This window comes from Xenia sp. Carnegie-2017, unplaced genomic scaffold (genome assembly GCF_021976095.1).
Source record: "Xenia sp. Carnegie-2017 unplaced genomic scaffold, XeniaSp_v1 HiC_scaffold_6, whole genome shotgun sequence".
Lineage (NCBI taxonomy): Eukaryota > Metazoa > Cnidaria > Anthozoa > Malacalcyonacea > Xeniidae > Xenia > Xenia sp. Carnegie-2017.
In genome coordinates this window covers 10,752,283-10,774,452 of record NW_025813526.1, presented here as the reverse complement: position 1 = coordinate 10,774,452, position 22,170 = coordinate 10,752,283, and the positions used below count along the sequence as shown (strand labels likewise).

Here is a 22,170-nt window from a genome sequence, read left to right as displayed (position 1 = left end):
AATTTTAGCAATTAAGACAATAATTCTTTTGTAACAGGGTAGAATTACTACACAAAATGACGTTTTGCATATATATATATATATATATATCATATAGTTAATATTAAAATTTTTCAATAATATTTTATAAAGTACTTTAATTAAATCCAATTGTATAATATGTGTATTTTTTTTCATCATGATAATAAAAGTAGTCATCCATTTTTCTATAAATATGTCAATACTATCTTTTGGCTGATTATCATCCCTTCATCGCATAATTTGAAGTTAAATTTTCTTCATGTTCAATTTCTTTATTAAAATAATCATTCCACCACCATCAAGGAATTTAGATATATATTCTGATTTCATGATAATTTGACTTAATTATTTTTCTTCATCAAAATCTTCATCGCGCTCAAATATAAAAGTAATACTTTCATTTGAAGATTTCGTCATTATCAATTAGACAGCAAAACACTCAAATCAAAAATAAATCTTTTATTGGAGATTTCACATTAAAAGGGTGATTAAAAAAGTAATAAATTCGAATTTTTTTATAAAAATAAGAAATATGATTTTTTTAAAATAAAAGATACGAAATGTTAATTTTTTCTATTTATTTACTAAAAAATGTAATATATAAATCCTTAATATCATTGTAGGGGAAGATATGCATATTGGTATTGAATAAAGAAAGATGGGAAAATATGATGTGCATTACCCTTCCAAAAATAACGGTGGATTTAGAAATCCGTCATTTGGAAAATCGACATTTCATGAATTTAATAATTTTACTTCACATCATCTTTCTCCTCTAAAAAGATGTAAGCAATCATTATGTACAAAATGTATCTAATGTGAAATTGAATCTTCTGTAGAATCAAAAGTTTTTTTGAATTTAGCGAAATATTACCACTAATAAATGGAGAAATAAACAAAATTGAAAGAAAAACTTGCAGAGAAAATTGATGAACTTATAAATCTTCTAAGAATGGAATTTGAGTTTAATATAAAAGATATGTATGAGAAAGTAAAAAAGGATATAAAATGAGAAAAAAAAAGTTTTTTTATTAATTTAAAATAAATTTATTTGGGAAAAAATGTTGTGAAGTGGGTACTTGTAATAAAAAGAAAGAAAACAATAAAAGGAAGCGTCACAATGATTGTTTAATAATAATCATTGTAAGGCTTGTTTTCATGGTATTATTTACATGATGTCAAAGAAACTGATAAATACATCAATACACAATGCATAGCAAAATACTAAACCACTGAACTGTATTAACTATGTGAAAAAAACTCTAAGAAATATCCTAATGCAAAATGTGATTGCAAAATGAAACACTTAGTAGATGAATTTCTTTGGAGAGGAAATATTGTTCATTGGATGCAAAATCGAAAAGAAAGAATTCAATAGAATCAGCTAAATTTTAAAGAAAATGAACAAGAACTTTATCAATTTCCATATAAATCGATTAGAGGTGAAGCTGAATATGTTTCCAATTCTTTTTATCAACGTTAAAGAAGAAACAAGATGAATATGTTGCTGTTTGCAATCGTTAGAAGTCGTTTTTTAAGAAATAACTCAAAGCAATACCATCACTAAATATTTCAAAGCGAAACGATATGTATCATTAATAAGTTGAACTTTGGACTTTTATGAATACAGAATTTACAATGTGTGACATACCAGCTTCTATAAATTCTATTATATGCGTTTGTGTACAAATAGAGGATTTGATTAATGGGTTTTGGGACGATAAAGTTGGTGAAAACACTGAGTTATATTTGCGATTCTTTCTTCTCAATCATGTGTCATAGCGAAGCAAATTGTATCATCAGTAAATTGGACTTTGGACTTTCATCATTGAAAATGTTGTGTACTGTATAGTAAATATATCTTTTTTATGAAATATATTTTTTTTATGAAATATATCTTTTTTTTGTGTTATATTTGTTTTTATATATTTTCTATTACACTTCATCAACCAATATATGTAGGTATATCATCACATGTCACCCTCTCTATTTTCATGTTTACTACCGCTGACTGTCACCAAACGATCCCTCCGGGTTTTGTTATTATAAAAGGTATTATGACTATTTTTATACATAACTTTTATACAAAACTTGAGCCTGCGATGATATAAATATATATATATATATATATATATATATATAGTGGTGTTGAGAAAAATCACAAAACTACAGATTCATCCCGACAAACCTGTTTCGTGATTGCTCACTCTCCAGGGAATTAAATCCCCTTCGTCCCTTCCTCTTTAGTAAGGGTAATGTTCTTTGTGGTATTGTTTATGGTGTGTAGGATTTGTTCAGTTTTTTCTTTCTTGACTATGGCAAAGATGTCGTCGACATATCTTTCCATAGTTTGATGTTTGTGTTGTTTGTGACTGATTGTGTTTCGAGGTGTGGCAAGACAGCTTCTGCGAGGAAGGCGGATAGTGGTGATCCCATTGGTATGGCACCTTATGGCCACAGATTTTTTGTCCATTGAAATACATTTGAAGGAAGGTAGGATTTCGCTTCCATATAAATGCCAAGATTCGCAAATATTAAAGAAATCATAGCTAAAAGTCCTTCGGCAATAACAAATTTAAGGTGAAAGTACCTTAAATGTACTTCATGAAATATTAATGTTTACAGTCTTATTTCTAAAAAAATATGTATTAATATCAACAGTTCACAAAGTTTCTTAAAAATTTATCCAACAGAAACATAGATAAACGTCATAAGATAGGAAATTTATTTGCGTTCATTAGGCTTTGCTAAAAATTGTATCAATGCAAGGTTAAGTTGTTGTTGTTGCTGCAGCAAAGTTCGATTTTGTCCATTTTCTGCATAATCACCTGCTAAAGTCTTTTTCTCCTCCAATTCTGCTTTTTTGAGCTCCAACTCTTGTTGTCACATATGCAATTCTCTCTCTCACTTTTTTCTCTTAGATAATTTATTGTATCATCAGACCTCCGAATTCTTTTTGGTGTTGTCTCATCTCTATCACTATTTTTCCTTTTGGAGTTTTCCCTACCGTTTTAAGCGATTGCAACCGAAGCTCATCTGCTTGTTGCATTTCATTATCAGTTGCCTCTTTTTGTTTCTCTTTTTCCAATAGCTTGGTCAAATCACTATCCTTATATGATTCTATTATTTCAAGCAAGCCTTTTTCCATGTTAACTTCTTCCTCTGGTGCAATCCTCGATGCTCCACCCAATTCATTTGTTTCTTTTATATATTTTTTCTCCAGCAGTTTAAATCTATCTCTAACAGATCTGTCATTAACTTTGAGCAAAGGATTAGCAATTTGATTCAAAAACTTTCTGCTATATTTTTCCAACAATTCCCTCGTTCAGGTGAACCTTTCTCGAAATTACATGGCTCAAACATAATTATCTCGAGAACAAACAAGTCATCATGCAAGGAACTCAAAACCATGGGTTTACTAAACAAATAGACATGTATTAAAACAATTAATGCTTATCCACGTAACGAAAGAGTTGAATTAAAGAGTGAAGGCTACGCTTGTTTTCGTTTAGGCATAAGAAAAGCAAATATTTAACACTTCTATAAACCTCTTGTAATATAGGCTGTTGCTATAAATTTTCGAGTCAAAAATATTGTCAGTATCATCCAGATGACACAAGACATCGTCCCAATATACATCAAAGCACTTAGTTTTGTTACACTAATGGCGTTAAGCAATAGCACTGGTCAAAGTAAACCTATTCCTCCTTTTTTGTTTCTCCAGAACACCCAGCGCAGCCATGTTTACTTCCTTCGTCTCCGGTAGTCGCTGAAACGTGATGTTTATTCAATTCACGTCGGTGGCGTGACGCAAGAACGTCTGTTTTGGGTTTCCTCCGACTTGCGCATGCGTAATTTTGAAAAAATTCAGACAACACGTCGCCGCCGTTGTGATTTCGGAAACTCGCTAATACGAAAGTTACCATAACGTTGTTGTAACCTATTTGTGCTACTTGGGGAAAACTGTGTGGGTAGAAGTGTTCTGTGCAAGTGAAGTATACAGTACAAAAACAATTGTCGTAAAATTGTGGCATTTATTGTCTACAACAATATATCAGGTATGATTACACATTATATATTAAAGAACTAAGGTTACATCAGGCAGAAAACTAATTAGTTCTCTTAAAGATAGTATTCCACGATACGTTTTGTCGTCACTAACGAAAGATAAAAACTAAAAATGATTAAAAAGGTGTAAACAATTACAGTGCCATGTTTCGCTTATTTTTCCACTTATGTTCAGATCCTTTAAAAAAACTTTCCGTTTTCCAAATTGGATTATTTTTGCATGGTTTGGGACGGGTATATAAACGTGGAAGAGTATTTACATCCATTTCCAACCGATACTTACAGTTGTAAATAACTGGAGGGACGCTAATTTGCCCATCACTAGTTTCATTCAAATATAAATTCCAAAATAATTTCATATCATTTGGATAAGAATGGTGGAGACCCATAACTTCTACACATACTTTTTTCTCATGCATAACTTTTTTCATAACTTTAGAATCAAGCGATAATAACCTTTTGTTGTCACTAAAGGGAATCACCTGCTTAAAATCGTTTAACCAATACCCAAGACTTTGGCCTCCCCAAGGATGACACATGAGGCTAGTATTCTTGCGATCAACAATATATTGAACCACATCTGGTGTAACGATGAGAAATGCTTCATCAAACACCGCCTGCCCTAAAAAATGTTAACACGTATTTTAACTAATAATAAGAATTGACAAGTTTCTAAACAGGATGAGATGTTGCTATAAAGCCCTCAAGATAAATTATTGCTTTAAATATGCAAGATATATTAAATATTAACACTTTGAATGTGTCTTTAAAGTGATCAGCGTGCAACACTTGCAAAAACTTTTGGTGGAAATATTTAGTTGAATTTCTAAAGATTCATCAGACAAAAACGTTGTCGCACTGTTTCAAAACAATTAAAATAAACAGAAACAGTCCTTTAATTACGGGCGAATCCAAGTTTAGGAGTCTGGGCTTCCCTCCTGAAAATTTTAATGCTGAAAGGTCGGAAATGCGATTTCTCGCGTTTTCATGATTTTTTTTTTGTATGTGTAACATGCTAAAGAAAAACTTTCAACAAATATTCTGAGAACAATTTATCAATATTATAAGCTTTATCAAATTTCATAAATTCTCACTGACATTGCAACGTTGAAAATTGTAAAAGAAATGAGCTTGTCAACTTTTTGACACTCATGACACAAAAAATGATGGTGGATGATCACCGTCAAAATGTAATTACAGATTTTCGATGCTGTTAAAAAATTTTTGAGCATCTTTGTTTTATGTGACTACTTCGATATTTTGTATCGTTTATAGTGCAAAATATGATTTTCTAATGTATCAATTATATTTGTCACAAAACAGGAAACGTAAAAAATCGTACTTCCATGGCGATTTCTTGACAAGTCCTATGCTGTAATGTCTGACCTATGGCACATATTCTTTATTATTTCACACAATTCCCATTTACCGCAATCTTACAAGCAACATGGCGGACACTATAAACATCAAAAACACAATTTTGATAGTAATATTGTTGGGAATTATTCGGTAAACGGAAGTTGCAATTTAGATTGGGACGTGGTGTATGCGATACTGTTTAGGTTAGATTGGCTGCCTGGTATTTTAGCGCACTATTTTATCAAAACTCTAGACTAGTGGACCTTACATAGGCAGAGCACGAGGCACACTTATTGTTTATGGCAAACCGCCCTCTCCACAAGAAACATTGTTCCCTGGAAGCACAAGTAGTACAATTAGTAGATACGAACAAATTAATAACTGAGCAAATCTAGATGCAATTGATGCACGACTTTTGGACAAGGATCATTAAATGATTTCAGGGTCAATATTACGAACGGAAAAGCAGAAACTATTTTGTTTTACTTTCAAGTGGTACATCGAGTTCATCACGATTTGTATTTTGATATGTTCACATTAGTTGTAGCAAAGTACGATTTGGCAGTGCCTTCCCTAATTTAAAATGTCGATAGTCACTTATTTTAAATCTCATAATTTTCTTTTTAATTTATATAAAATGCGCATGTGCTTGGGTCAACGAAATACAAATCTCTAGCATCATCCATTATCTACATTTCTTGACTTCGAAAAGGACACAAACGCTTATTAAAGAAATCGTTTCGCAGACTTTAGTTTGTATGGAATAAGACAATAATGGGAATAATTAATAATTTCATTATGTTTCGTATGGATATTTCTATACATCTTATATTACTATATTATACTAGACCCTTTTGTCCATACACACCCACCCCCCCACACACACACCCCACTGAGAAATTCTTAGAAAAGGCCCTGAAACAAATTGAGTATTGTAATGCAAAATAAAAATGACCAAATGCACAAAACCATTTAGCGCAAAGCAAAATCAAAGTTCTGTAAGAAAGCCTACAAATCATATCTACGGTAGACCGGGAACGACAAATCTTAACCAGGGGTGATATAGAAAAAGAGAGTCTGATTACCACATGATGGTTTACCAATCGTAATTCGTTCGTAATTCAGCACGTTTGAATTATAGCTATAAGACAAAATAAGAGAACTGTCGCTGAACGAAATGTTTTGCGCTGGTTGTGGTTACAGTTTGTAGGCTTCCTTTATATTCTGTCCGAGTTGTGGTAGAAAGAGGAGCAGTACTAGTGATATAATGATTCGTAATTTGCAAGTTAATACTTCGGTTAACAATGTCTCGGCTTCTTCGTCTCCTAGTTGCACAACTTCGCCTTCTGGTGGTTCGTTTGTTTCTCTGCCAAGTTTATCAACATTCATGAAGGAGAAGGAAACCGAGAGACATTCGCACTTCGAGCTGAAATTAAAAAAATCCCGTTTATCAAAAAACGTTAAGGACGGCGTTTTAATATCGAGCTGATGGAGTGCGAGGGAGAGAAGCACAAAAGAGTTTTTGGAAAGATGTTTCCAGTAAAAGTTGGAAAAAGTATGAATTATGAAGAGGTGCGGCAGGCAGCCTTGAAGAAATGGGAAGATTATGACAGTAAGTTCTCTCGTGATCGTGGATATGTTTTGGTATATATAAAGAAGATCTAGGCAAAGCCCATTTTCGAATTAATTTGTATCTTTGCCCAGTGAGTCTATTGAAGGAAAGTAGTGACAGTAAAATTCCAATATCGGAATATTTTCAAAGTGAATATGAGGTAGATGACGAATATTTGGTATATGATAAAAATAATAAAGGCTTACAGCCTTTAGATGCCCAACTAGATGCTGTTCAAATTGAAGTTATCATGGCGTAATTCAGTCATTTTCTGTGGAAGATTTTATGTAAGTAGTATTCTATTGATTAAGCTTGAGTTTTTATTTTACATGTATCCATGTTCTTTTTATTCAGGCCATTGGGTTTTGATGAGAACAAAGCTGTTAAAGAGGTCATAAGAAAACAATTAGATCAGCATGAATGATCACACAGTGGTCAGCATTTTGAAAAATTTAATGAAGAAAAACAAAACTTATATGACAAATCTCTCATGCACCACATTTTAGAACATGCCAAGGCTGAAGTTACAGGAGAGCTTCGGTAAATTGTAATCAGTAGGCTGAATATTTGGGATAGAACAGAGCCATCCATAAGGCGAAAAGCCTTTTTGAAACAAAAAGACACCCTGAATGTCACATTTGTTGCTATTCAAACTGAAGAGCAGAAGGTTGCGATTGATAATGGTGGTCCTCGGAGACGGCTTTTCACCTACTTATTGGATCAATCATTAAAGACAGCAAATGTTTTTTAGTAAGGCTTTTGTAGGTCAATGTGAAAATCTTGTGACACCTAAAGATGCATTTTTTTTTAATTTTGATAACAGGTACGTCGCTTGGCAATTTTATCAGATGCAACGTTATGGCTTTTCAGAATGGATACTTTGAAATGGTTGGACGCATGTTTGCCACAATGATTCTTCAAGGTGGTGAACTGCCTCGTGTTATTTCATGTACAGTTTGCCAATATATTGAAGGTGAAAGCATAGAACCAAAGTTGGAAGAAATGTTGAAAATAACTGTAAGGAATTCTCTTAAAAAAGGTAAAAGTTGCATCATATTGAAATATCATAGTTCTAAGCATTCATTTCTACGGTGCCCCACAAGGGACACGAATTCTTTACACAAAACTCATGTGCAGTCTTTTTATTTAACTGTAACTTGATCAATAGAAATGGACCTTCTCCGTACAAATAGGCCTCGATAGAAATAGACCTTCTCCGTAGAAATAGACTTTCTCCGTAGAAATGGATCTTCTCCTTAGAAATGGACCTTCTCCGTAGAAATACACCTTCTCCTTAGAAATGGACCTTCTCTGTAGACATAGACCTTCTCCGTAGAAATGGACCTTCTCCGTAGAAATGGACCTTCTCCGTAGAAATGGCAAATACCGGCTCTAGTTTTAAAATATATCAAATTCTAGCAATTGAAAATGGCGGCGGAAACCACAAAGTGAAACCACAAAGTGAAACTTGTATTGCGAAAGTGAGGCCTTTAAATGGCGCATTTTCGTAGCGCATGTGGCACGGAGTTTACTAATGAGGCAGCAAAATACTATCATAACTGCGGAGAGGAATTTTCTGGTAAATTTAATAGTATCATAACAGTGATCACTGAACGGTGGTCTGTGAAGGATTTGATCATGCATTATGTCATTATGTGTATGATTCATCCCCTGTGTGAGCTATTATACACTATTGTGATATCAGGGAAATGTACCGAACATTTTGAAAAAAACTTCAATTAATACATTTCTTGCATTTGCAGAATTTCCACAAAATGCCTGTCACCACGAGCAAGATTGTATTTAATACTATTTTCATCTGGGATACAAGTATGATGACATCATCAATTTATTAAAAACATATCATGGTATTACGACGTGTGTCCGCACATTAAAAAGAAAACTACGAAAATATAACTTAAAGAAAAGAAATGTCAATTTTGATGAGCAATATCTCAAGGATATTGTATAAACAGAAATGGAAGGAGCTGGACAACTTTCTGGTTACTGTAAAATTTGGCATCTACTAAATAAATCATCATTTACATGCCCCACGGAGTGTTGAGGCTAATGTTGTCCATGAACTAGATCCCAAGGCCAGTAAGGAAATAAAGGGAAATCAACTTAAACGGCGAAAGTACTTGTCTTATGGCCCAATCGCTGTTGGCATATTGATAATAAATTTCAGTTTACTTGAATATGTTAAATTTTTTTGTCTATTTCATGGTGCATACCAGTGGTGGGAGCCAAGGAAAAACACCTCTAAATGTCATTTACATATGTTATGTACTGTTTGATAATACCAACGTTTTCAAGGCTCATATATGAAGCTTTAGTGCAGGAAATATAGAGGGGGGGGGAAGAGTTTACCCATGTCCTCGCCAGCACAACTGATGCATAGATTTTTGTAAATAAATATGAATTCCATACAGGATATGATAAGCTCAACCTTTGGCTTCTCTATACATGCAGCAGTTGATGGCTTTAGTTGGAAGGTTTTGTAGTTGGAGATATGCAAGTCAAACAACTATCCAAAACAGTCAACAAAATTGTTTTTGGATATTGTGATCGAACATGGTGGATGCCCCTTGTTAGCTCGTTCAGATTATGAAACAGAGAATGGTGATATTGCAGCCATTCAATGTTATTTTCATGATGATGAGAATGCTCATAAATATGCAATATCCATTAGAAACCAAAGGATTAAAAACTGGTGGTCACATTTTCGTAAGTCTTGTACTGGTAAGTAGGATCTATCGCAACAATATTATAAATATGTAAGACGCAGTAACTTTATAAATTAAAAAAGATGGCATGAAAACTTGTTCAAAGTGATAGTAGTCTTATGTTAATTGTGATCACATACTTTAACTTTTCCAGATTAGTGGATTAACTTCTTCAAGGATTTACGGGATAGCGGATCAGTGAACTTTGAAAGTGCATTACACAGACAGTGCTTATGATTCTGTTTCCAAAATGTAATTCAAGCATCATTAAACAAAGTGAAAGCGTACTGGAATACGCATTATATTAGGTCATCTCGCCATGAAACCACTCCAGGAGTTCTTGATTTATTATTTTATTTGCCAAAAGATTCTGGGGGTGCTAACTATCTTGTTAGGGTCAGTCAGGATAAAATTGATGAAATGAAATTGCGTCACTTCGAAGACACCAATGACGAAAGTTCATATCAGGAAAACTTTCAGTATGTTATGGATCACGAAGGTGTCAGATATCCAGACAGTCCCAAGGAGGCCTTAGATTTGTTCTGCTATTTAACGGAAAGAGCTGGTACTGAAGTACCCTTTAGTGATGAAATTAAATCTTCATTACATATGACCGAATGCATTGCTCTTTCGTAACAAGAGCTTTTGAGTACTAACATGAAAGATTGATAACATGCTTCAAATTGGATTCATTGTTACCTAACGTTTTTTCAAGAAAACAATTAAAAATGAACTTACGTAATAACTAATAATGCAGTTGTTAACATTAAAAAATTATGAATTTCTTTAGATTGATGGTTTACCATCATCTCTTAAACTAGCAAATAAAAACTATTTTTCGATAGAAATTATAGAATGGTTTGTTGTGATCAAATGCAATTCGATATATGATCACCTGCTTGATGAGTTGAAATATTACAATGTCAGTGCTGAGTAATGAGTTGTTTATCATCTAAGATGAAAGTCAATAATATCTAGCTGTGTATTCTATTTCAAATCCTTTTTTCTATAGACTAGTTTTCTATAATGTGGTAAAAAATTTTTGTGTAGGTTTTGGAATTACTACGAGCACATAAAGGCGTGGCACACACATTTTCATGTTACACCCAGATGTTGCCTGAAGATCGCCCTACGGCGTGAAACTCCGAGTAGCGACAGCAAACACTTGTCCTAATCTATTTTAACTCATGAACCACTGCCATTATCTAATAAGTCAAGTATTGATTACCTCCATGTCCATGATAATGTGATTTTATATGACACTGAAGGTTTTTGTAAAGGAAGAATTGTGTTTTTTTTAATTAGGAGGTACATTATTTTAAGAATTGGCTGACGAAGAAATTGAACTGACAGAAGAAGAAAAAAAGTATATTCCATTGGTAACACCAAGTCACATGTTAATTTTTACAACTGGTGCAGCAAATGTCCCATCAACTGTTCATGATGACAAGAAAATGATTCCAAGCGCAAAGACATGCTCTGACACCCTTAAGATTTATGTTAATGGCTAAGCTATTGCACTATTTCCTGACTGCTTGCATGAATCTTTAAAGAAATTCATCCAACAGTTACTTCTGTGCTTTCTTAAGAATGACCACCATTTGCTGATGATTATTTGCTGACGATGAGCCATATCTATGTGCCTTAACACCAGCCAAATCATCTTCACACATGCTTCTTAAATATGCCTGCATGGCAGACATGATAACGTCAGTGACGTTATCTGTTCGTAATAGAGTTGGGAAACCCTGATACTTAGTGACAGTATGTAAAAAATGCTTTCCTGTTACTGCAGGATCATAATTTGTTCTGCATACTTTCAACCACAGTACCTTACGACTATATCCGTCGATACATCCATGCACCGGAAAGCTGTATGGCTTGAGCTTATCGTAGACGACCACAAGCCAAACATAATTTCGCCCTGGAGAATGATAAACTCGTCGACGAAGAGTGCCAGACTTTCTTAAATGTACAACTTCTGGGCTCAGTTCTTTCACCAAACGTCTGAATGTTTGCAAGGAGCCTGCATCCCTTCTAGCTTCAAGGTATGACTAACGAAGCGATAACCAAATAAATAGTTATAAACAACTTGGTTTTATGGAATTTATTAAAAGAGTGAATTTATTATAAAAGCAAATTGTTTATCACTATGTTTAAAATTATATGCTGGGCTCTAATATTTATATTGAGAATCCGTATCCCGCCTGGCACCTCATTGGCAACAGTGTCGTTAAGCTTTAATGCATAATCCCATGCGCAATACTTGTGCTTTTGACTGTCTGTAAACAGCTTGACGCAACTGTTTTTCTTGAATAGGTAAATCTTAGTTAAAATGTACACAAATGAGTTAGAAAAGTTAGCTTACCCTACGACCGGGAACATATTAGTAGGAATGTATTTTTGAGTTTTTTTTGTTAGGAGTGATTCTGTGTGTCTTATAAGGTATTATGATATTCTGATAAAACTACGAAGATCTTATGAAGAAAATATCTTGAACTAGGAGAGCAAAAGAACGAAATTCAGAAATTCTATAATCATGTTGCAGGTTCTTTTTTAAGCCAAGATTTTCCAAACTGGATTGTCTTTGACAACTATGGATCTACTACTGAACAGAGCTACATTAATTTCCCATTGAAAACACGATTTCTTAAATTAAAGTGATTTGGTTTCTCTGACATAACACTTTTATTATTGCTGCATGAAGGCAAACCTGTTTAAATAATTATAATGTAGGTGAAGATATTTAGCATGTTGTATAGTTCTTATTGTATAGTCATTATTTATCATATTATGGCCTTGTGTAATGTATGTCAAGAAGAACATATTAATTCTCAAAAATGCTAACCTTCTTGCACTACTTTTCTCTTGTGTCCTTATAAATTTCAGTTACCTATACTTATTTTTCCTAGGTTCAAACAACTTGACAAACTTTTGAATTTTACATCAGTTTTTTGAATTTTCCTTTTTGTCTTTTGTTAAAAATATCAGTGAATGACTTATAAATTAAGTTTATCTAAAATAATATTTTGTACAAAGAAACTATACATAATTGGAAAAGTCTCGTGTTGAAGACAGATGTAACTTCTTTTACTAGATTGCTATTCTTATTCTTTCAAATAATATTGTAATTCTTCATAAGACATAAAAAGTGCTTTGCCATCAATTTTTGCTTCTTCCACATTCAACTTCATTGCAACCAATGCATCTTATGTGAATTTTTAATCATCTGGAATTGAAAAACGTATGGATTTTGTCAGATGATGCAGTACTGTGTTTAATGTTTCGTGCATGTCATTATAAGCTTTTCTTGAGCAAATATTTCAACGTAGGAGCATAATTTGGCACATTATTGAACAAATTAGTTTTTATCTTGGTTTTGATGCACTAACCTGTTTACTATAACAAACAATTCATTTACAGAAATCCATATGGCATTTATAATACTGTTAGCATAAAGCCAACCTTCACACACCATCATCATGATTGTTCAAAATCTGTCAAATTGTCCAGGCTAGCTATTTAATACAGGTATTTTTTATTGTACATGTACCAAAGAGTTCATCAATTAATACTGCACTACATGTGATTTCAATACCGCTCTGTTCTTAATATTTGCTTCATATTTTCAGAAAAATATCATGAAAAAATCCTCCATTTCTTGGAGGTAAACTCAGTATAAACAAGGAGTTATAAGATACGAATATCTCGATAAGAATTGGTTGCTTTGCTTCGTCTAGCAAGCGATTAAGTAAAGAACAAATAAGACTGGATAAACAAACTTTAAATTATAACTTAGGACTAAAAACATCCACAAAATATATGCCATCACACTTCAAGTATTGACTTAAAACAAAACACTGAACACTTTAATTGGTAAACAATCTTACGCTGCTTACCGTTGTCATGAAATGTTTCCTTTTCTGGCATTACTTCAGCATCCTTATACCAAACAAGTTTGCAGCATGTTTTAAAGATAAAATTTCTAAAAGTTTTTGTGCTTGGCATTGACATTTTATATAATCGCAATTGTGGTTGTCAAATCTGGGTGGGCAAAAAAAATTATTTTATGAGCCAGCGTCTTTCCGCTGACTTTGACAACCAAAATCCGCCATGTTTCTGACCACGCGGCCGCGCGCTGATAATTTATAGTAATTTGGTTGACATTTCCCCTCCAGGTCTTATAGAACTCAATGGCTACCACACTCAACACTACAATCATCACAACATTCATCACCACAATCATCACCACATTCAACTAAATTTGTCATTCAAAATGATAAATTGAAAAATCGTCTTTAAAACACGTTCCTCATGAAATACAATAACAAAGGCTACCGGTCATATCTACAGGAGACTGGGAACGAGAATGTACTTTAATATAAACTGTGAAGTTGGCACCACGTTCGACAAACAGCTCTATAGCAAAAAAACTACACAGTAGAATTTTTTTAAACTCAAGTATATTATAGAATTTATATTATCTAAAATATAAATCAAACATTTAGAAAGTGTACAAAAATTTAAATGGTAGAAAACATCGATCCCTACTGCTTCCATGCGCGATGCACTTTTAAAGCTCCATTGGAAACCTCTAAAAGGCGGAAAGCCGTGCATCGTGCTATTTTATGTTTAAGGTAGTTAATAACCTTTTCATGCACACTTTTCACTGCTGTTTTAACAGTAACTACCATAACTATATTACACGATCAAAGCGAAATATCCACAAATCATTCGCAAACAAAATATGGGGGCACTGGATAACAATAAATTTTGCATCGGACGTTTGGAATGCCTTACCCCTTTCCCTAAGAGATGTGCCCGCCTTAAGACATTTTAAGCGTGGTATCAAGAAAGCACTATTTTAATTAGTTTCGTTTTTAGAATGTTAATTTTCAAATGTTGTAAATTTAACTTCATATTTTTCGATTTGTATTTCTTTTTCTTTCTATTTTTTAGTAGTTACTTTTATAGGACCCCTCTGTAAACCGCTTTTCAGTGATGTTGGCATCGCCAATAAAGATTAGCTATTATTATTTATCGACAAAGTTGGATGACTTAAATGCGCGTAAAACAATCTTGAATAATTAAGTTACGAATTCCGGTTCTTTAACAGACAAAGGCCTATAAATGAAAAACTACACAGTAGAATTTTTTTAATTTGGCAATATTGTAGATATTTTTATTGTCTATAACATATGCAAATTCTGGAGAGTGCACATAAATATAGAAGGAATAAAATTCATTAAGAATGTACTCTGGTATAAACTGTGAAGTTGGCACCACATTCGACAAACAGCTCTATAGCTAAAAAACTACTTAGTAGCATTTTTTTAAACTCAAGAATAATATAGAATTTTTATTGTCTAAAATATATCCAAAATTTAGAAAGTGAACAAAACATAAATGGTAGAAAACATCGACAAAATTAGGTGACACGAATGCACGTAATATAATCTTATATAATATTACGCGCATACGGGTCACCTAACTTTGTCGATAATTTTCTACAACTTATTTTTTTGTGCACTCTCCAGATTTTGGATATGTTATAGACAATAAAAATATATACCATATGCAAAAGTTTAAAAAATCATACCGTATATGTTTTGATTAATATGCCTTTGTTTGCTAAAAACTGGAATTCTGAACTTAAATATGCATTTATTACGCGCATTTGAGTCATCGCGCGTTTGTCGAATGTGGTGGCAATTTCACAGTTTATACCAAAGTACATTCTTAATGAATTTTATTCTTTTTATTTTTTTGTGCACTTTACAGATTTTGGATATATTTTAGACAGTTCAAATATCTACCATATGACCAAGTTTAAAAAACTCTACCGCGTGTTTTTTGAATTATACGCTAAATAAGAGAAATGAAAAGTACACTGTAAAATAAAGCTGAGTGTTTTCTTTAATTTTTGACATTTATACATTTTTGTGATGTTTAAGGACAGTAAAATAGTAATAAGTAGTTAAGAATTGTTTTTTACTATTGTATTTGATGGGAAATGTGTTTTAAAGACGATTTTTCAATTTATCATTTTGCATGATAGATTTTAGTTGAATGTAGTGATGAATGTTGTGATGATTGTTGTGTTGAATGTGGTGCCCATTGTGGTGCCAATTTCACAGTAGTTTTTAGTTTGTGGTTGTTGATAGTAATTTTAATATACAAGGCAATAAACAAAAATCCTTATATTGTCACCCCCCGGTTAAGATTTCTCGTTCCCAGTCTCCTGTACATATGACCGGTAGGCTTTGCTATTGAACTTTGATTTTGCATTGCAACAACAGGTTTTGTGCATTTCATCAGTTTTATTTAGCATTGCAATATTCAATTTGTTTATAACTTTTATTTTAATTTGTATCGTGGTAAATTTGTTGTGCATTCAGCACATTATTTTTGTATCAAATATTTTTGAATTTAAGGGAATGTTGTGCATTGACAAATTAATTTGTGATTGCAGATACGGGCCACCGTACGAACGAGATATAAATATATTTGGATCGTTTTCGCCTGAACGAGATATAAATATTATTTGCGATCGCTTTCATTTGTATAAAATCTTGAACAATTGTCAAATAAACAAATCTTAGCAATCGTCAGTAAAACTGAGGAACGTTATCATTCGCGAAAACAAACGATCTCAGTATTCATCGATTGAAACTCACATATTTCACATTGTCTGAGACTTTCAGTCCAGACATAGAGATCAATTCTTTACGTCATTAGCTATAGTTGTTACGTAGCTGTAAGAGAGAGAGAGAGAGAGCACTGCGCATGAGTTAACCAGTTGTGCTGTACATGTGAACAAGTTAGCACGCTTTGGTTATCACTCCTCGTGGATTTTTGATTTTTTGTGTAGGAAGAAGTTTCCTTTACCTTGGAATTTAAGAAGCTAAGTTTCTTTAGTCTAGCTGCATTTACGTTTTGATTTATTTGTGAAAAGATGTCCGACTGCGAGCTTACTCTTGACGTCCAACCAATCGCGCCTCCAACTGAAAGCTCTTCTTTATTTGGTATGCCTTCTGCAATACAAAATACCATTGCAGAAACCAATAAATTACTTAGAGCTTTACAACCTTTGCGCCAAAACAAAATATTTTTAATGATGTCGAGTCAGAAGACTCAATAATGCTTGACTCAGAGAAAGGCAACACACCAACTTCAGAGGAAGCACGTGCGCCAAACTCAGAGGAAGTTTTAGGTAATTCAGCCACTGACGCAACTAATATTTAGCAAAACAATGACGATGTTGTTAATTTGTTTGGTGGAAATGATTTCGATTATATTGATTCAAATAATGATGACTTTTTGCAAAAAATCGACGTTTTGTTAAGACCTTAAAATGCATGCTGTCAAGCGATTCATCCCAAAATCACTCAAAATACAAATGAAAAATTTTATTAAAATATTGGTCTTGAAAAGCGCAGAACAATAATTGAAAAATCTAAGCTACACAAAATTGTGACAAACGTACTGTGCCCAAGGTCAATGAGCCTATATGGTCAAGCCTTAAAAACTTCCATCGTCAGGGGGATTTGCGCACCGCAGTTCTACAAGATTCTATTGCGCGTGTGGCAAGTTCTCCCTCAGTTACTGTCGATAACTTATTAAAATGTAGAGAGACGAAGTCTTTTCCAGATTTTCAGGTCATCCTGCCCAGGCTCTTTCATGCCGTTACCTTATTAGGGCATGTAAACTTGAGCTGTCATACAAGCGTCGAGATTCAATCCGTCCGCTTCTTAGTTGCAAATTAAAACCTATGTGTAACCGCTCAAATAAACCTGAGGAATTTCTGTTTGGTAATAACCTAAACAAAATCATGACTGATGCCAAATGGCAAGGCAAAATGCCAACCAGCGATTTCACACCTCGCCCACGTTTCGTGCCATGCCAACCCGCAAAGCGAACTAATTTTTTCTCCAGAAGGGGGAGGGGTAACTTCTCTCCCTAGCAACAACAATTTCGGCAACCATTCCGCCTTCAATTCAGACAACAGACTCATCAATAGATTTACAGGTCAATAACTTTCCTCACTATTTTACAGCAAAAATATTACCAACACTTACACGCAATGTACAATTATTAACGGGGGGACAAATACGTCGTTTTCTTCAAAAATGGCAATAATTGACATCTGATCCACAAATATTACAGATGGTAAAAAGCGATATAATTGATTTTGTCCCAAAGTCCTCATATTGTCAAATTAGGTCAAACAAGTCTATACATATGCAATGAACACGCGCTTAAGATTAAAACGGAAATCTCAAAACTCCTGGCGAAACACGTCATAATATGATCCACTCTGAACAGGATGAGTTCATCTCACCTGTTTTTTCCGTTTCAAGGAAAAATGACAAGGTCAGATTAATTCTTAATTTGAAAAAATTGAACAAATATGTAAATAGGATTAATTTCAAAATGCATTCTATCCATACTGCACTATCATTTATCTCAAACGGGTGCTGGATGGTATCACTAGATCTGAGAGATGCATACTATGGTGTTAATATAGCTGAATATTAGTTAAAGCTTTTAAAATTTTCATACGGGGTTTAATAGTATACATAGATGACATATTGAATTTTGCAACAACATACGAAGGATGCGCAAAAACGATTATAGAAGCCATTAAATTGTTTTTAAGTTTAAGTTTTATCATTCACGTAGAAAAATCTTCCTTCTTCCCGCAACAGAAAACTGCCTTTTTTAGATTTGAGTTAAGCCTGTTTTCCACTAACCACGTATCGTAACGTATCGTACAAAACGTAATAGGGTGCATGCGTTCTTATGAATTTGATGGTCAATAGGCGCAAGCACGCATGCGGCATGTTACGTTTTACTACGATACGTTACGATACGTGGCTAGAGGAAAGCAGGCTTTAGACTCGACCACTATGAAAATACAACTATCCTCGGAAAAATTTTCCAAAATCACCTCTCGAATTAGTGCTCTTTTCAACACAAAATATACCATACGCGAAGTTGTTCGAGTAATTGGCTTGCTAATTTCTTGCTTTCCTGCAGAAAAATATGGCGAATGCCATTATAGATCAGTTGAAAATGACAAAATATTCGCGCTGAAACAAACTCGACGGAAATTTGATGTGTGCATGGCTTTATCCTCTAAATAAATTGACGAATTAAATTTGTGGCAGTTATCACTACCACATGCGAAGCATTTAGTTCATACTCCGGCGGGAGATGTAGTAGTTCACTTAGATGCATCACTTTCTGGTTGGGGTGGTGTTTTGTGGAACCAAAGAACTGGCGCATTCTGGAGTAATTTGGGAAAGTCAAAGGATATCAACTACCTAGAACTTCTAGCTGCCTATTTTGTTTTAAAAAAATTTCATTGTTCTCTTGCTGACAAACATGTATGATTCATAACACCACTGCTATCTCTGTTATTAACAACTAAGGCACAAGTAATAGTGCATCCTGCAATGATACTGCTCGTTGCATTTGGTTATTATGTGAACACAATAATATGTGGTTAACTGCAGCGTTTATACCAAGGACGCAGAATGTGATCGCCGATAAAGAATCACGAAATAAAAAGATTGACACTGATTGGACACTTAATCTGACGTATTTGTCCCAGCTCTGACGCAATTTGTTTTCCTTCCTGACATCGATCTGTTTGCACTTCGCGCTTAAATCATCAATTTGGTCACTACGTTTCTTATAGACTAAACCCTTACGAACATGCTATTGATGCTTTTAGTACAAACTGGAAAAATAAAAATTTCTGTTGTTTTCCCCCATTCAGCTGCATACTGCAAGCCATCTGCAAGATAATAGAAGAAAAGGCCAGGGGAATTTTAGTTTTTCCAGACTGGCCAACTTAGAGTTGGTACCATTGTTAGTACAAATATTAGAGAAACCGCCTCAACTCTTACCACCGAAAACCGACTTCCTAGTTCTGCCTTCTCAACCCAATCTCAAGCACCCATTACACAAGAAACTGAACATTATTATCTGTCTTTTATCAGGCGTAAACTACAAGTAAAAGGGTTCTCAACGGACACAAGAGACATTATTCTAAACTCAAGGCGTGATCGCACGAGAACGCATACCAGTCAACAGCTAAAATATGGTTTGAATTTTGTCGTACTAATGATTGCGATATCGTAACCCTCTCCCCCTTTGCCCATGGCTTTCACTTTTCTATCAAAATTATATAAGTCAGGACTATCATATAGTTGAATTAATACGGCTAGAAGTGCTTTATCTTCAATCCTCACATGGGAAGGCAACAATACGCCATTCGAAAGGTTGCCAATTGTCAAACGATTAATGAAAGGTAAATACGAAACTCGGCCATCATTACCAAAATATTGCTTGAAATGGGATGTAAACATTGCATTAAACTATCTCCGTCGCCAGGAAACTCTGGTATCAACCCCCCCTCAAAGAACTGTCTCACATTCTTGCTTTCCTCCTGTCCCTCTTAAATAGGCAAAATGCCAAACAATTAATAAATTGTCTATAGATCATATGGTAATTGAAGACTCTAAGGTTACTTATTTAACAGTAAAGCTTAAACATTCGAGAACTGGTACTTATCAACAACCATTAATATTTTTCCTGCTCCGCCGAAAGAAGATTATGTGTAGCCAGTCATATTTTGGAATATTTAAAATGTACGGCCCCAGTAAGTGGTGACAATAAAAAACTTCCTATCTTCCTTTTATAAAAACACACCGCCCTATTTCCACTGAAACTTCTTCACATTGGGTGAAACGTTTTATGACTGATGCTGGTATTGACACATCTATTTATACAAGTCATAGTACAAGGGCGGCCTCAACTTCTCATCTTGCTTCAAAAAACCATGATATAAAAGATATAATGTGTGCTGCAGGATGGTCAAATGAACAAACTTTTCATAGTTTTTATAATTTCAATACACAAAGTTTTAATTTTGGGAACTCTGTTTTAGAGACCTTGACCTGACGAGTGTCTGTATATAGTTTTCTGATTTATTCATTTTTAATTATGATGGTTTCCTTCGTGATTTTATGATGGCTTGTTTGTTTGTCATTCCAAATATTGGTACAATGTTTGCTCTGAAGCCTCCTACAACTGCGTAACGACTATAGCTAATAACGTAATAGAATTGAAAATTAAACGAGAGCTACCTTAAGTCGAAGTCTGATTATAGTTCTATTAGTCATTAGCGAGAGGTAGAAGAGTAATAAACTTATACCGGCTTAAAGTACACATTTAAAGTTATCTAATGTTAGAAATTGTTTCTCTCTTAGCTTTAGTATTAGGGATTATTGTTATTTAGGATTATTTTGATATCTGGTAATAAACAAACATTTCCGGAAAGCACTAAAATGTAAATTTTGTTGCATTTTAATGCAGCAATTTACAAAAAGTGATATGGCTCCACCTTGGCCACGTATGCAATACCGTCACAAAACATGAAACTACGTCGGTTGCATATTCTTTCATCTAAATATACTACGTCTGTAATCAATTCATACAAATTTTGAGCTTTATTGATGCACAATTTGTTAAGTTTGTATACAACATAAGCTCACGCTATAACATGGAGATAAAAATAGTTGTGACTAAGGAATAGGACTGTTTGCTGTAATTATCATTGCAGTGGAATGATATATTTTGAAATATATTTACCTCTTCGTCGGCAATGCAATTCTCCCCACACAAGAAATTTTCTTGGTCTGTAATATTTTAATTCCACCATCAACTTGTCGAAGCATATGAAATAATCATCGTCAAGTTTCAAAATGTACTTAAAATCATAGCGTTCATTTACCCATTGAAACAGCCAAAGGATTCGTCGACCAAGATTTCTGCCTGATGGCGATTCTGCAAATATAAGGTCGTTATGTTTACTATTTTCTTGATGCAATGGAGCCAATACATCGTTAAGCAACGGCAACCCTTTATTATCTTGTGCATCAGTGACAAAGAAACAAGCAACTTCCTCATTTTCTTGACATTTTTTCCACCAAGTTTCTCGAACTGCCCTCCGCCGATCAATTCGGATAGGAGCTGATACTATTCCCAGAAATAAGAATACTGAAATTTTACTTAAATCACTATCAGGCTGTACTTTGTTTGAAATGTCAACTTGGCTGTTCATTCGCACAATATCTTCATTCAGCTGGTAAACACAGACTGTTTGTTTTTCCACGGCAAAAAGCCTTCGAAATTACAAATATTATCACAAATAAAAAACTCACAAAACAAACTGCCTTCGTTATTTTTTTGTAAAAGCCCATCTTTAAAGAATTGAAATATTAATCTTCATAAGTCAAATATAGCAGAGCACTTAAGATGAAGAATTATAGTATGGTCCAGTGGTTTCACTTTGTAGGCGTTTAAGCACAGCAA

General features: G+C 33.9%; 1 protein-coding gene and 1 long non-coding RNA gene across 5 annotated transcripts; one reads left to right on the top strand and one right to left on the bottom strand.

The window, feature by feature from the left end:
- Positions 1-2,595: 2,595 nt before the first annotated feature.
- Positions 2,596-22,169, bottom strand: LOC124457527 (beta-1,3-galactosyltransferase 6-like). Of its 4 annotated transcripts, none has more exons than XM_047007760.1 (3): positions 21,448-22,169; positions 4,572-4,711; positions 2,596-3,439 (listed from the first exon to the last, which is right to left on the bottom strand). In XM_047007760.1, exons 1-3 carry the CDS (start codon positions 21,917-21,919, stop codon positions 3,437-3,439), a joined length of 615 nt encoding a protein of 204 aa, XP_046863716.1. In that variant the 5' UTR covers positions 21,920-22,169; the 3' UTR covers positions 2,596-3,436. The 4 variants fall into 4 exon arrangements, with proteins under 4 accessions (XP_046863716.1, XP_046863714.1, XP_046863715.1 ...); XM_047007758.1 differs by lacking the exon at positions 2,596-3,439 and adding an exon at positions 4,036-4,178 and having other exon boundaries at positions 4,546-4,711; XM_047007759.1 differs by lacking the exon at positions 2,596-3,439 and adding an exon at positions 4,036-4,178.
- Positions 10,409-19,315, top strand: LOC124457529. Its single transcript, XR_006952645.1, has 3 exons — positions 10,409-10,490; positions 15,037-15,047; positions 19,305-19,315. It is a non-coding gene; the product is annotated as an uncharacterized LOC124457529 (long non-coding RNA).
- Position 22,170: the final 1 nt, after the last annotated feature.